The 13,938-nt window shown below is 37.7% G+C and overlaps 1 protein-coding gene across 1 annotated transcript; it reads right to left on the bottom strand.

The window, feature by feature from the left end:
• Positions 1-83: 83 nt before the first annotated feature.
• On the bottom strand, positions 84-7,889 carry c1qtnf6b (C1q and TNF related 6b). The gene is made up of 3 exons (XM_079432122.1): positions 7,818-7,889; positions 5,356-5,547; positions 84-2,977 (listed from the first exon to the last, which is right to left on the bottom strand). The coding sequence occupies exons 1-3, from the start codon at positions 7,876-7,878 to the stop codon at positions 2,433-2,435; spliced, it is 798 nt and encodes a 265-aa protein (XP_079288248.1). The 5' UTR covers positions 7,879-7,889; the 3' UTR covers positions 84-2,432.
• Between the last annotated feature and the right edge of the window lie 6,049 nt (positions 7,890-13,938).

Here is a 13,938-nt window from a genome sequence, read left to right as displayed (position 1 = left end):
ATGTGGTCAGGTTCTTCTCAACTCTGAAAATATTTGGGTCGGCGGATTGAACTGAATGAAAAACGACATCTGAGTATTTTGTTGCTGAATTTAATAGAGACAGTATAAACATATACAGGTAAAAATGAGCAAAAACAAGTGAGAATACAGAAATACTTGTGCAAATGTACGATTAAGCACCAGTTCATGGAAAAACCTCAGAGAAACCTCGACAAGGTCATTTTAGGCACCTAATGAACATGTTTCATGACATCAGTCCAACGAAGGACTTTATTTCCCTGAAACTGAATCTCAGACAGACGTGTGTGTCTTTCACAGGGATATCACTGAAGTGTTTGTGAGATCTGAACTGAGATCATCAAACACTGATCTCAGAGCTTTATTATTAGTATGCTTTTATGATGCTTTTCAGTCCCATTCCTCAGCATCTTTCATCACAGTTCAAGAGAGACCACAATCTTCTTAAGAACGTCTTTTGTTCCACGGAAGAAAGAAACCACATGAGGTGAAGTCTGTGGCTGAACCGTTCTTCAGAGACACAACACATCATGATAATCTGTGTGAACAGAAACAGGATGAGTCTCAAACACAGAATATGGCTCTGGTGACCGATATCTGCTGTCTTCACAAACTGGAGTTTACACTGATATCAGTTTGACAGATGAGTTTTGAGTTTAAGGGAAGAAGTGTAAAGAGTTGGATTAGTTCAAAATCAAATGGAAATACAATAGAATTATTTCCAGGATATGCCTCATCGCTCAACTTTGGACCAATGCTGGTTAACTTTCACTAACATTTTTAAAAAGTTATATAAATATATTTAGATAAAAGTAATATAAAACATTCTTAAATAAATGTTTGTAACATTTATATAACTTTATTTGACCCTTGCACATTTTATCTTTAAAAAAGGCCTCTAACACTAGCTTTCTCTATTCTTTTTCGATTCTATCTACTTGTTTTCTTTTTGTTATATATATGTGTGTATATATATATAAAAAATAACCTTGCTACATGTTCTGCGTTAGACTAACCGAGACTTGTCATAACACATTATTGTCCTCATTTGTAAGTCACTTTAGATAAAAGCATCTGCTAAATGACAATGTAAATGTATTAATATTTGATTTATATGTTCTCATAACATTGAGAAAATGTCTTGGAACAACACTCTCAAAACGTCTTTATGCTGTTATTTGTACTTAAACACTGTAAAAAGCGTTTTTTTATCACCTTTAAATAACATAATAATGGATATTTTAATGTTCTTAGAATATTAAAAATGAACACTCAAATAACGTTATATTTCGAGTGAAAATAAAGTTAGCAGAACGTTGTCAGAAATGTTTTTGTAACCTTTAAATAATGTTACAATCCTGACACGAAAATAACCGTTTCAATGTTCTTCGATGTTTTAGAAACATTTAAAACAATGTTTTTGTAACCTAAATTTGTTACATAGGTTGGACCTTTTCTAGTTTTGATCAGATGCAGCATCTTCAGTGTTTCCTGACGCAGTGTAAACTCCAGTGTGTAACATGCAGTCATCAGCGTCCTAATGTCTCGAAGACTGAAGAGCTCAAATTCGTTCACTGATCACAGGGAATGGAGGAGAATGAAACACATCCTGCTGGATTGACCTGATTCATTTTGAAATACACAGTCCTGTTTGTCTGACAGGCTGCTCAGCAGCTCAAATCAAACACTGTAAAACACTTTAGGCCTTTCAAGGATTTTCTTCAACAGCAGTGTGTTCAATTGAAAAGCTAAAGGTTCATTCACACACACACACACACACACACACTCACACACTCACACACACACACACACACACACACGTGTCTCTGCACTACAAAATAAGGCTTACTTAGTATATTAGTATTTTTGTCTTGTTTCTTGTCAAAATATCTACAAATTCTAAAATTAAGATGCATTTAACTGACTACACTCTTAAAAATAAAGGTGCTTTACGATGCCACAGAAGAACCTTTTTGTCTAAATGGTTCCATAAAGAGCCTTTAACATCTGAAGAACCTTTCTGTTTCTTTATGGCGAAAGAAGGTTCTTCAGATTATAAAAAGGTAAGAAAGGGATGGTTCTTTAAAGAATCTTTGACTGAATGTTTCTTTGTGGAACCAAAAATGGTTCTTGTATTGCATTGCTGTGAAGAACCTTTTAAGCACTTTTATTTTTAAGAGCGTGGGGTAAGTACAATTCTCGTTTAAAGAATATTTTACTTGTTTTAAGCAAAATGCACTTAATTGAGTTATTTTTTCCCCCAACAAACAAGGCTAAATATCTTGTTTTGTTTTGTTTTATGCTTACCAAGTAAATGCATCTTAATTTAATAATTTTTTTGATATTTTGACTAGAAACAAGACAAAAATGCTAAGTAAGATAAGCATATTTTTGCAGTGTGGCTGTTCCTCCTCCTAGACTTTAGGAGCCACCAGGTGTCCGTTGAAGGTGATGTAGATGTCCACGTCGTCGCTGTAAATGGCGTTGTCGCGCTGGCGCTTGTAGAGCCGGACCCAGACCTCGTCGTTGAGCTCCAGCGACAGCATGACGCTCTGGCTCTGCATGATGGAGCGCTCGCTGGGCTGCGCGTACAGGATCACCTGCTGCTGCTCGTTGTGCATCAGGTGCAGGTACGTCTCCTTGAAGTTCCAGGTGTGAATGTTGACGTTGAAGAAATAGACTCCCGGGACGAAGCAGTAGAACTTGCCCTTGAACATGTTGAAGTGTTCGCCCAGGTTGACGAAGACAGTGTCGAAGATCAGGGCCTGGTAGTAATCGGCGCTGTGCAGAGCTTTGCGTCGGCCCACGGAGAAAGACGACTGCTGGATTTTGCAGGGGTCTCCGGGGGCCCCAGTGTCTCCTTTACTGCCTTTGGACCCCATCACACCTCTGAGTCCAGGGGGTCCATCCACTCCGGCTTTGCCAGGCGTCCCTCTGTCCCCACGCTCTCCTTTGTCCCCTGTCAACAATCAATCAAAGTCAGTATGTAATCTGCAGTGTTGTGGGTAATGCATTACAAGTAGTGTGAGTTATGTAATCAGATTACTTTTATCAAGTAACTAGTAAAGCATTACTTTTAAATTTACAAGAAAATATTGGAGTTATTTTTTAAAAATAAGTAACGCCAGTAACTTTGTTTTTCCGTTTATTCACTGACAGCTCTCCTGTCCCAGTCAGTCAGTCAGAGGCGTTTTCTGCAGCCTGAAGATTATTCATTTTACTTTTGGTGTGAAAGGGCCTTTACAGTTACTTTACAGATGTAACATTTGGGGTTTTTGTTATTAAAAACAAGTAAGCAATCCCAGCTCAGGTGACAAAAAGTAATGCAATGCAATGCATTACTTTCCATAAAAAGTAACTAAGTAATGCAATGAGTTATTTTTTATGGAGTAACGTAATATTTTAATGCACTACTTTCCATAAAAAGTAGTAACTAAGTAATGCAATGAGTTTTTTTATGGTGTAAAGCAATATTGTAATACATTACTTTCCATAAAAAGTAACTTAAGTAATGCAATGAGTAACTTTTTATGGAGGAACGTAATATTGTAATGCATTAACTTTGCCCAACACTAGTAATCAGTTTTAGAAGTCAAGCAGGCGAAGTGAGTACGCCAGGACTGTGTTTGCTTTCACATCTGTTTCTGGTTGGGAACAGAATTATACTGTGATTCTGAGAGGTTTTCCTCTCATTTCTCACATCAGTAAATGTTGGCCCAATTCCATTGTGGATATTCAACCATTTTTGGTTCACTAATGCTCCTAACAGTCTTCAGCCATGTTAGCTCTTGGTGATATGAGTTCCTGACGCTGACCCCGATGAAATTTCAATCAAACTGAAAGGGCTGGTGTAGACCTGAAATAATCCAATCAACGAGAAAACTCATGTAAATATTTGAATCCGTCTGCTTTTCTCAATCAGACTCAATATTACCTTGAATCCAAAGCACAGTCTTATTAGCACAAAGATTGCAGAAGTTACAATGAATGAGTGTTTTGATGAATTTCCAGCCAGTAGATGTCACTGTCCTGAACCATATCCTCTAACCTCAATCATTGTGAAATATGTGTGGTAATGCGTTTGATTCAATCTTTACAAAGTCACTGAACAATTCTAGAAACTTCAAACTTGGAGCTCCAGCAAAGAGTCAAACAGGAAGTGGTTTATTCATGATGTGTCAATGTTCACTAGTACTAGTGCTTACAGTGATGTCATCAAACCCCTGTTACTTTCCTAAATGATCGGACACGTGATTTTCACAGGATGGACAATAAAGTGCACATTTCATCTCATATTTCCATCAGAAAGTGAAAATCTAGTTTCTGCCTTTGTCTGTATTTTGTCTTTTAGATTATTTGCAGACTAAAATGCTTTCCAGTGAGCAGTGGTTTCTCACCACCAGCTAAATGACCCCTTATACAGCTCGAAGGAAATAAACGGTGGTCACGTGACTGCACAGCATCCAATGGCAAGACCTCTTGTGGTCAGTTTCAGGAATCTCTCTGAACTTAAATGGATTTGACCGCTAGCAATCTGTCCACTGCGGGTGAAGAATGAACACTACCGAAGAGCAAGTAAACAAAAGTTCTTCGTTTGTTCCTCTAGAGCTGCAGTTCTGAACAAAACTGGGACACAGCGATGAAAAAAACAAATGCTAAAACTGCAACCAAAAGTATAATTGTGTATAATTACAACAGCAGAAAACGCGTCCGGTATCTGTGTGTCAAAGGTTGTGTGTCCATCGAACTCTACAGTATTATGGTAATAACTTATCTGCCACTTTGTAGAATCTTGTCAAATTGCACAGATGAAACATGGATGCCCTAAACTTCAAAATATATCATATTATTCATACATTTTAATGTCGACCAAGAACAACAAACTTTGGTGTTGTGAGTAAAATGTAAAATCCGGGTCCTCCAGCAAAACAAACATTAAACTCTGCATAATTCTACTATTTAGTAGGAAAAAAAACAGTATTTGATAAGAGAAAATTCTCAAGTGTACATCTGATGGACACTTTATTATCCAGCAGGTAACACATTTATATTGTATACTGTAAGCATTTTGGGAACATTGTTTTGAAATGTTCCTAAAATATTATAATGTTCAATAAACATAACATTAAGAATGTTTTGTCCTAACATTTATATAACTTCTGAAAAATGTTATTGTTATTTAAACATTTTGAGAACGTTCCCTGTTAGCTGGAGCAGTGCATCTGGACTACAGTCATAATAATAATAGTCACAAAGTAATTATTCAAAAGAAGTACCTACTCCGAGACTGTGTGATTTCGGCCGCAGCCTAAGTGTCAGGGTCCAGCTCCATCTCACCTTTGAGGATGGTCATGTTAATGATGGTGCGGATCTCCGGCATGTGATTGGCTGCAGGCTCGGGGGCGGGGCTCAGGGGCGGGTCCAGGTGATCGCAGCACCTGCGGCAGTACCTGGGCGTGGGTCTGGAGGGAGACGGGACGGATGCCACGGAGGCCAGCAGCAGCAGAAACACAGCCAACATCACGACACCTGCAGACGAGGAGCACTGTGAACGACCTGCTCCAGTTTAAATCTAGATTACAGGTTTTTTCAGCTGCTTCCACACTAAATCTGTCCTTGTCACACAGTTTCTGAAAGCTGTCACTCAAACAGCAGAAGCACACACAAACTCAGCAAAACCAGACACTAATTCTCAGACTTTGACTCAGTTTTCAATTTCATAAAACACTTTTTGTAAAACACAACACACAGTTCTCTATGTAACACACACAAATCTAACAGGAATTAATATTACGGCAAAGGTGTTTGCAAATGTTTGCTTTTGAGATGTGTTTGTGATATTTTGAATTCAGTGCTTCATTTTGCAAGAGATGTGAAGCATTTTGTGTGCAATTCTTGGATTTGTGTGTAAAGTGTAAAATGCTCATTATCATTCTTTTTCTTGGGTTGAACACATTATTTGTGCTTGGTTGGAACAGCAGCTACACTAATTGTGTCTCTATTTGCTTCTCTGTTTCTGCCACAGAATTGGCATCTCAAGATAGGAATTACAGAAGCTTCAGTCCAGATGCAACTTTTAAAAAAGATCTGAGATGAGCGAACACCTGAGAAGATGATGCCAACCCTCAGACAACATACACAACTAACACATTTTGCTATAAGTTTAATCGCAGCATATAATCATTGCAGTTAATAATGTTTACCGTCTGTTTGATTACATGACATTAACTAACTGCATGAATTTTACTGTACGTTTCTGCCATATGGACATCAACTTGACACCACTGCACTGCAAAAAATGCTTTTCTTAGATTTTTTTTGTCTTGTTTTTAGCCAAAATATCTAAAAATCAAGAAGGATTGGCAGATTATTTAGATTTTTTTTCAAGCAAAAACACTTAATTTTGACTTGTTTTTCTTCTGAAAACAAGACAATAATTTTTACTTGTCTAGAAAATCCTTCTTGATTTAAGAATTTTTAGATATTTTGTCTAAAAACAAGACAAAAAATCTAAGAAAAGCAGTGTGATAAACTACTACTAAATATAATGTAGAAACTTTAAAATAGAAACTTAATTCAGTGAAACCGCTTTACAGTTATTTGTATCATGAAAAGTGCTCTACAAACAAACTTGAATTGAACTGAATGTCTGGAGATTGACTGAATCACCTCAGCTTGTTTCTAGCATCGTGTTGCCTTTATTTCTAAACTGCTTCATATGATACAGACTGTCAAAGATTCACAGTAGCTATGTTAAAAAGTTGTATATTTACGGAAAAATAAAATATTGCCATCAAATGTGCAAATAAAGCTTTGTTTCTATCCCAAAATGTATCCGCCTCAACTGAATGCATAAGCTTTTTATGTGCATTTCAAGATTTTATGCATATCTTGGTATTTCCATAAAAAGTTTATTTAGCAATATCCCAAACTTTGCATAAAAACACAGCTAGTGACAAATAACAGAATCAATGATGGAGACAGTTCAGATCGTGCTGTGAAACAGTTAAAAGACAACAATGTGAGTTCAGTTCAGATCAAGTGTGAAGTTCATCAAACGAGTTCAATTCAGCTATAAGCAGTTCTACAAAAGACAGCAATGTCATCTGTTATGATAGTGCATCATCCATCTTAATTCAGTTCAAGTTGTGTTCACACCCGATCTGATCTGTGCGCTGTGTGTGAGCCGTGTATAAACTCAGAATGATCTTAACATCCATAAATACTTGCAGTCTATTAATTATTAATGATCCCTTTTAAAGTATAATCCACCCTGTCATATAAAAACCATATGAGAGATGTTTCCATCATGCAACAGTAGCCTGAGGTTAAATGTGTGTGTCAGTAATGAAATCTCTAGAATGAGAACAAGAATTAATTCTGTTATTAAAAAAATGACATTTATGGACCTCATCTATGGCTCGATCACACATGGAAAAGAGCTGCTTTCTTTCTGTTCTTCAGAGTAAGTTCAAAGCATTATTATTCACTCTTAGAAGTGTCTGCAGCATCATCTCTGTCTTTCTCTCTTCAGAACACTTTATCCTGCACGCTTCTCATTTTATTAGGCTTCTTTTGCACTCTTTAAGATCGCAGCTGTACTTATGAAAACCAGATGAGAGAGAGAGAGCACAAGAGCCACGTCCTCACACAAGTTATTAAACTCATCAAACAATCCTCACGCAGTTCTATATCTCTGTCCAAATAAATGACATGAAAACCTCGCCTAACTGCTGTCTGACTGAAGCTCTCACGCAAAGACTTGAGAAATCCAGAAGAAATGTAAAGCTGAGACTCACCGCTGTGTCCTCGAGCTCCTTCTGTCTCTCTTACATTAGGAGGAGTTTCCTCGGGAAACATGCTTTCTCTCTCTCCCGCCTCCCTCCTCGTGTTTTAAGCAGCGTTTGCTCATTCATCTCTCAGGGTTCAGTCACAGATGCTGAATCAGCAGGTCAAAGCCGTGGTTTGATGCAGGTGAATCAGGCCAAACGCAGCAGCATATGGAGCGCTTCAGTCCAGCTTATTATATTTATTGGCCACAGTCTATGCTGTAAATATGTGCAGCCCTATTGTAAACAACACATGCCATTGTGAGTAAACAGATCACTGCTGAGATGATGATGATGCCATGCTGAGAAAACCCTGCCAAGATCAAACCCGAGCCAGTTCATGAAGAGAACTGTGTTTGATTCTCTCAGACATGAATGATTCCTCAGATCATGTGCTACACCCCTGAAAGAGCTTAGATGGTGCCGCGGTCAGACGCAGTGGCTGCTCCGGGTCCCAAAGACGGTGCTTTTATGTCTTTTAATGTCGTCTGTTCGTCTCCAAATAATGTAAAATTACCGCTAACTCACAAGGAAATCAATCCAAAACTCATCTATGATCGCCAAAGCCTTTTGGATATCGGCAACGCGTACAAACAACAACTCTCGCCGGCGGCTACTGAGAAGCTACGAGGCCTTTGTTTACTGCTGGAGCCGGACCTCGAGACCGCGGCCTCGCCTACTGATGCTACCCGCACAAGGCAGCGCCACAAGCGGTGTGAGAGAGGACGGAAGCACGGTAAGCACGGAGGTATACGAGCTAGGCTAAGAGCTAGCTCTTCCAACACTCATGCTCTCAAACGTTCGCTCTCTGGAAAACAAACTGGACTTAATTCAACTCAGTGGGTCTACACAGCATGAGGTAAGGGATTGTTGTGTGTTTGTTTTCACCGAAACATGGCTAAACGACAACATCCCGGACTCCGCCATTCAGCAGCACGGGCTAACCAGCTTCCGAGCGGATAGAGATTCATCACTATCTGGTAAGACCTGCGGAGGTGGCTTGTGTGTGTATATCAACAAAGACTGGTGTAACAATGCTGCGGTATTATCAAAACACTGTTCATCGCTGATGGAGTTTATGTTTGTGAAGTGTCGACCGTTCTATCTGCCGCGGGAGTTCACGGTCATTGTTATCGTCGCGGTTTACATTCCCCCGTGTGTAGTACCTGTATATAGATATGACCCTGGACCACAAACCATGAGGGTCAATTTTATTTTAAATTGAGATTTATACATCATCTGAGAGCTGTATGGTTTGTTATGATAGGACAATATTTGTCTGAGATACAACTATTTGAAAATCTGGAATCTGAGGGAGCAAAAAAATCTAAATATTGAGAAAATCTCCTTTAAAGTTGTTCAAATGAAGTTCTTAGCAATGCATATTACTAATCAAAAATGAAGTTTTGATATATTTACAGTGGGAAATTAACAAAATATCTTCATGGAACATGATCTTAATATCCTAATGATTTTTGTCATAAAAGAGAAATGTATAATTTTGATCCATACGATGTATTGTTGTCTATTGCTACAGATATACCTGTGTTACTGATGACTGCTTTTGTGCTGCAGGGACACACATATTTTTAGTATACACTGAAAAAATGTGGTGTAGGACTTTAAACCATTTTCAGTTAAAGTGCTAGTAAATGTCACAAGTAATTACAAAGAAATGTCAAGCAACACATTTTGAAATCAAAGTAGTTTTATTTACAGATTTGCATTTTCTACAGTGTAAATGTCATTCATTCCCATCATAATAATGTGCTAAACCACTAAATGTCCCAGAAAGTGTATAGAAACCACCCAGAACACAGTAGTGCTGGAGGTCACGTCACGTGTTTGGAGTTAGCGTGTGTTTACACTGACCTTCACTGAAATGAAGATCCTCAGGAGCCTGAGCTGAAGATGAACATGTTCATTCACATCTGACATGTTCTCCAATGTGTCACGTCACTCACACACACACACACACACACACACACACACTCACACACACACACACACACACACACACACACACACACTCACACACACACACACACACACACTCACACACACACACACACACACACACACACACTCTCACACACACACACACACACACACACACACACACACACATGTTGGTTTTTGTGGTTTATGGGGACTCTCCATAGGCGTAATGGTTTTTATACTGAACAAACTGTGTGTGCTATTGCCCTACACCAACCCTACACCTAAACTTAGCCCTCACAGGAAACATGCTGCATTTTTAGATTTTCAAAAAAACACCATTTAGTATGTTTTTTAAGCCTATTGAATTACGGGGACATAGGCAGTGTCCTCATAAACCACCTTCATATTGTAATACCTCTGTCATACCCATGTCATTATACACATTGGTGTCCTCATAAACCACATAAACATACACACACACACACCCTCACACTCACTCACACACACTCACACACACACACACACACACACACACACACGAGACACACACACACACACACAGTTTATCTCTCCTCCCCCCTCCTCGCTCGTCCTCCTCCACTTCAAGCAATGATTCCCCAGACGCTCACAAACTCTGGAAAAACCCACAGGCCTCGGGCTGCAGAATGAATCACCAGCAGGAAGTTAAGCCGTGAGCGGCTGATGATATGTTTGCTTCTCCATAGAGCAGTGGGACGAAACATGAACACATGAAATCAGAGCGTGGTCTTCTGACCCTGCTCTCTCTCTCTCTCTCTCTCGGTTTATTTGTGTTCGCTGTAACACAGAGCCCAATGATCTCTAACCTCTAAAACTCCCACATTCTTCTATTAGCACAAAACCAGTCTCAAATTAGAACTCTAACACACATAGTTTCACATCCTCCTGGGGACTTTCCACTGCCTTGTTATACTGAGCTGATTATTTATATATATATATAGAGAGAGAGAGAGAGAGAGAGAGAGAGAGAGAGAGACAGAGAGAGAGATTTTTATTCTAAAAATACACTTTAATTTTGACCTTATTTTGACCTTCAAAATAAACTGCAATGCTACTCAGCCCTAAACAGAACCACTAAATTTGCCAATTATTTATTAATTAAACAATTTAAGGAAAGACAAATCCTCTCCAAATACAGATGAAGTAAGCATGATTTAGAAATAGAGAGAGGAAGACACAGACAAACATGGCCAGAGCGAGAGCAGAGGATCTGTAGAGGACGAGAAACACTTTCTGCTGATTTGTCCTAAATATCACAATGTGAGGGAAACATTTCTGCCCAGATCTGAAGCCCTGATCCCATCATTTACTGAACTTAGTGATACTGAGAAAATGATAACAGCTGCACTAGCTGCTAAATATAACCATTCACAATGTTAACTTGAAACTGACTTTATCTTTTCATTTATTTAGATGGATTTTATTTATTATTATTTATAATAAATAAATTGTTGTTATATGTTATAGTTTTTTAAAATAATTGTTGCACTAATAATAGAACCTTCATGTAATTTTTCAAAACTCTAGACACAAAACTCAAAACATTATTTGTAACACAGGCTGTCCAATGTTCAAAACTTTGCATATTGCGCTCATATCTTTAAAGAAGCTTTGCATTTGCAGAAGCATTGGTTCAAAATACTAATTTATTATGAAATATCATAAGAACATTTCTTTAGATCACCCACACACAAGATACCCATAGTTTTAATGTGTAGTTATTACAGTTTTTTACAATCACTTTGCTACTATTTTCAGAACCTTGATGTCATTTTTCACAACTCTAGACACAAAACGGTTATCACTTGTAACACAGGCTGTCTAATGTTCAAACATTGCATTGTGCATTCATATCTTTAAAGAAATCTTGCACAATCATTGGTTCAAAAAACAAATTTACTGTGAAATACCATTGAAACATAACTATAGATCACCCACACACAAGCAACCGATAGTTTCACTGTGTCATTGTTCATACAATCATTAAATATTGTAGAACAGAATAGCTGATACAGGTCTCATTATGGTACTACATGTACAGTAAATACATCTCTGTAAAAGTACTGCAGTAGTAGAGAGAATACTACAGACACAGTGGAATCATTGAACAAAGTTTGTAATATATTGATGCAAAACACTACAGTACAATCACAACATAGGTTTATTTGAATCAAAGCAAAAATACAGTAATTGGCTATGAAACAGAAAAGAAAAGACAGTACTGTAAAACATCAAATGCAGTGTTCCTCAACTTGCTTGTACTGTAAGAAACAAAGCAGGAGCGATTACTGTACTTCTACATTGTCATCAACTCTGTGTTGTGTATTTGGCCACAGGTTCTCATCTACATCATAATAGATGTTTTCATTAGTTGCGTAAACATCTTGATAAACATCTTCTGGTATGGCAAATACAGGCCTGACATCGGTCTCCTTTGATATCATTGCACATATCATCTTTGGCTTGGAGAAGAGGGACTTGTTTGTTTGACCATGATCAGATGATAGAAGCAGGTCATTTGTAACTCTAATGAGAGCAGTCTCAGTACTATGATACGGTCTAAATCCTGACTGGAAATCCTCACAAATACTATTTTTCTCTAAGAAGGAATGTAATTGTGAGGATACTACCTTTTCTAGTATCTTTGACAGAAAAGGGAGATTTGAGATCGGTCTGTAATTAACTAAATCTTTGGGGTCAAGTTGTGTTTTTTTAATGAGATTCTTAATAACAGCCAATTTGAAGGTTTTGGGGACATATCCTAATGAGAGTGATGAATTAATAATGGCTAGAAGAGGATCTATGACTTCTGGAAGCAGCTCTTTTAGTAGTTTAGATGGAATAGGGTGTAACATACATGTTGTTGTTTTAAAAGGTACAAATCAATTTAAACTTTCTGGAAAAGATGAATCTGCTACATGACAATAGACTACATCAGCTGGAATACATCATGTTTTAGTTTTATATGCTGCTAAGAAGACCCAGAAGATGGGTCAAGTATAGCTCCATCATTGTTCAAAGTAAAACAAAAATTATGTATTTATATATATATATATATACAGTATATATATTCTTGCACAACTGCTTCAAACATCGAGAATAATTCAGCCTATTATTATGATTTCTGAAGGATCATGGGACACTGACTGGAGTAATGATGCTGAAAATACAGCTTTGATTACAGAAATAAATTTAAATTTTTAAGTATATTAAAATAGAAAATAGTTCATTGAAATATTCCACAGTATTACTGTATTTTTATCAAATAAATGCAGCCTCGAGGATCAGAAGAACTTATTTAAAAAACATGAAAAATCTTACTGACCCCAAACAGCAGTTTATATCCTATTACTCTATAGATCAGTGTTTCTGTCTCTGCTGGATGCCCCCAAAGAAACTTTTATCGGATTTAATTTACTTCCGAGTACAGATGATTAGTTCAGGAACATGTTGGTTTGTCAGTCACAACACAAAGGAATATGAAGCATCACTTACCGCATTCAGGACTTTTCTAACATTTCTAATGTTTCTGCCGTGTTTAATCTGTTTACCTGCATAACTGAGAGATTATGCACATGGCAAATCTCGCTAATATCTCATTTCAGGATATACATTAGTAAACTCAGGGGGTATCACTGGGATTTGATGTATTTTGTGTTACATCACATAATATAAATGCAAATGTTGGCAAGCCTTCATAACTGTTCCAGCGCGTCGAGGGGCGTCCGTCTCGAGCCGCAGACGCTCAAGATCCAGATACACTACAGAAAACTTAACTATTTGTGTACAAAGGCTTTATTTGTTCCAGCAAATATGAATTTGTATTGATTTTACATTCATTTCATTGCTTGTCATTTGTCAGCTACATGAAGTACTGCTTTTCTACAACAATGCATCACTCAGAGAGAGAGAGAGAGAGAGTTAATCAGTTCACATGCTCTACTTTACAGGAAAAGAACTCAAAAGTGAAATAAATCTGCGTCATCGTCGATTCCCCCTCATGACATTCTACAGAATTTCTCACTTTGGTTTCCACGACAGAATGAAAGGGGTGCATGTTTAGATCAAAAAATGTAAATGATGACAGAAGCTTCAGTTTTGGATGAATCAT

This window comes from Barbus barbus, assembly GCF_936440315.1.
Source record: "Barbus barbus genome assembly, chromosome: 13".
In the NCBI taxonomy this organism is placed as follows: domain Eukaryota; kingdom Metazoa; phylum Chordata; class Actinopteri; order Cypriniformes; family Cyprinidae; genus Barbus; species Barbus barbus.
This window is presented reverse-complemented; position numbering and strand designations above follow the sequence as displayed.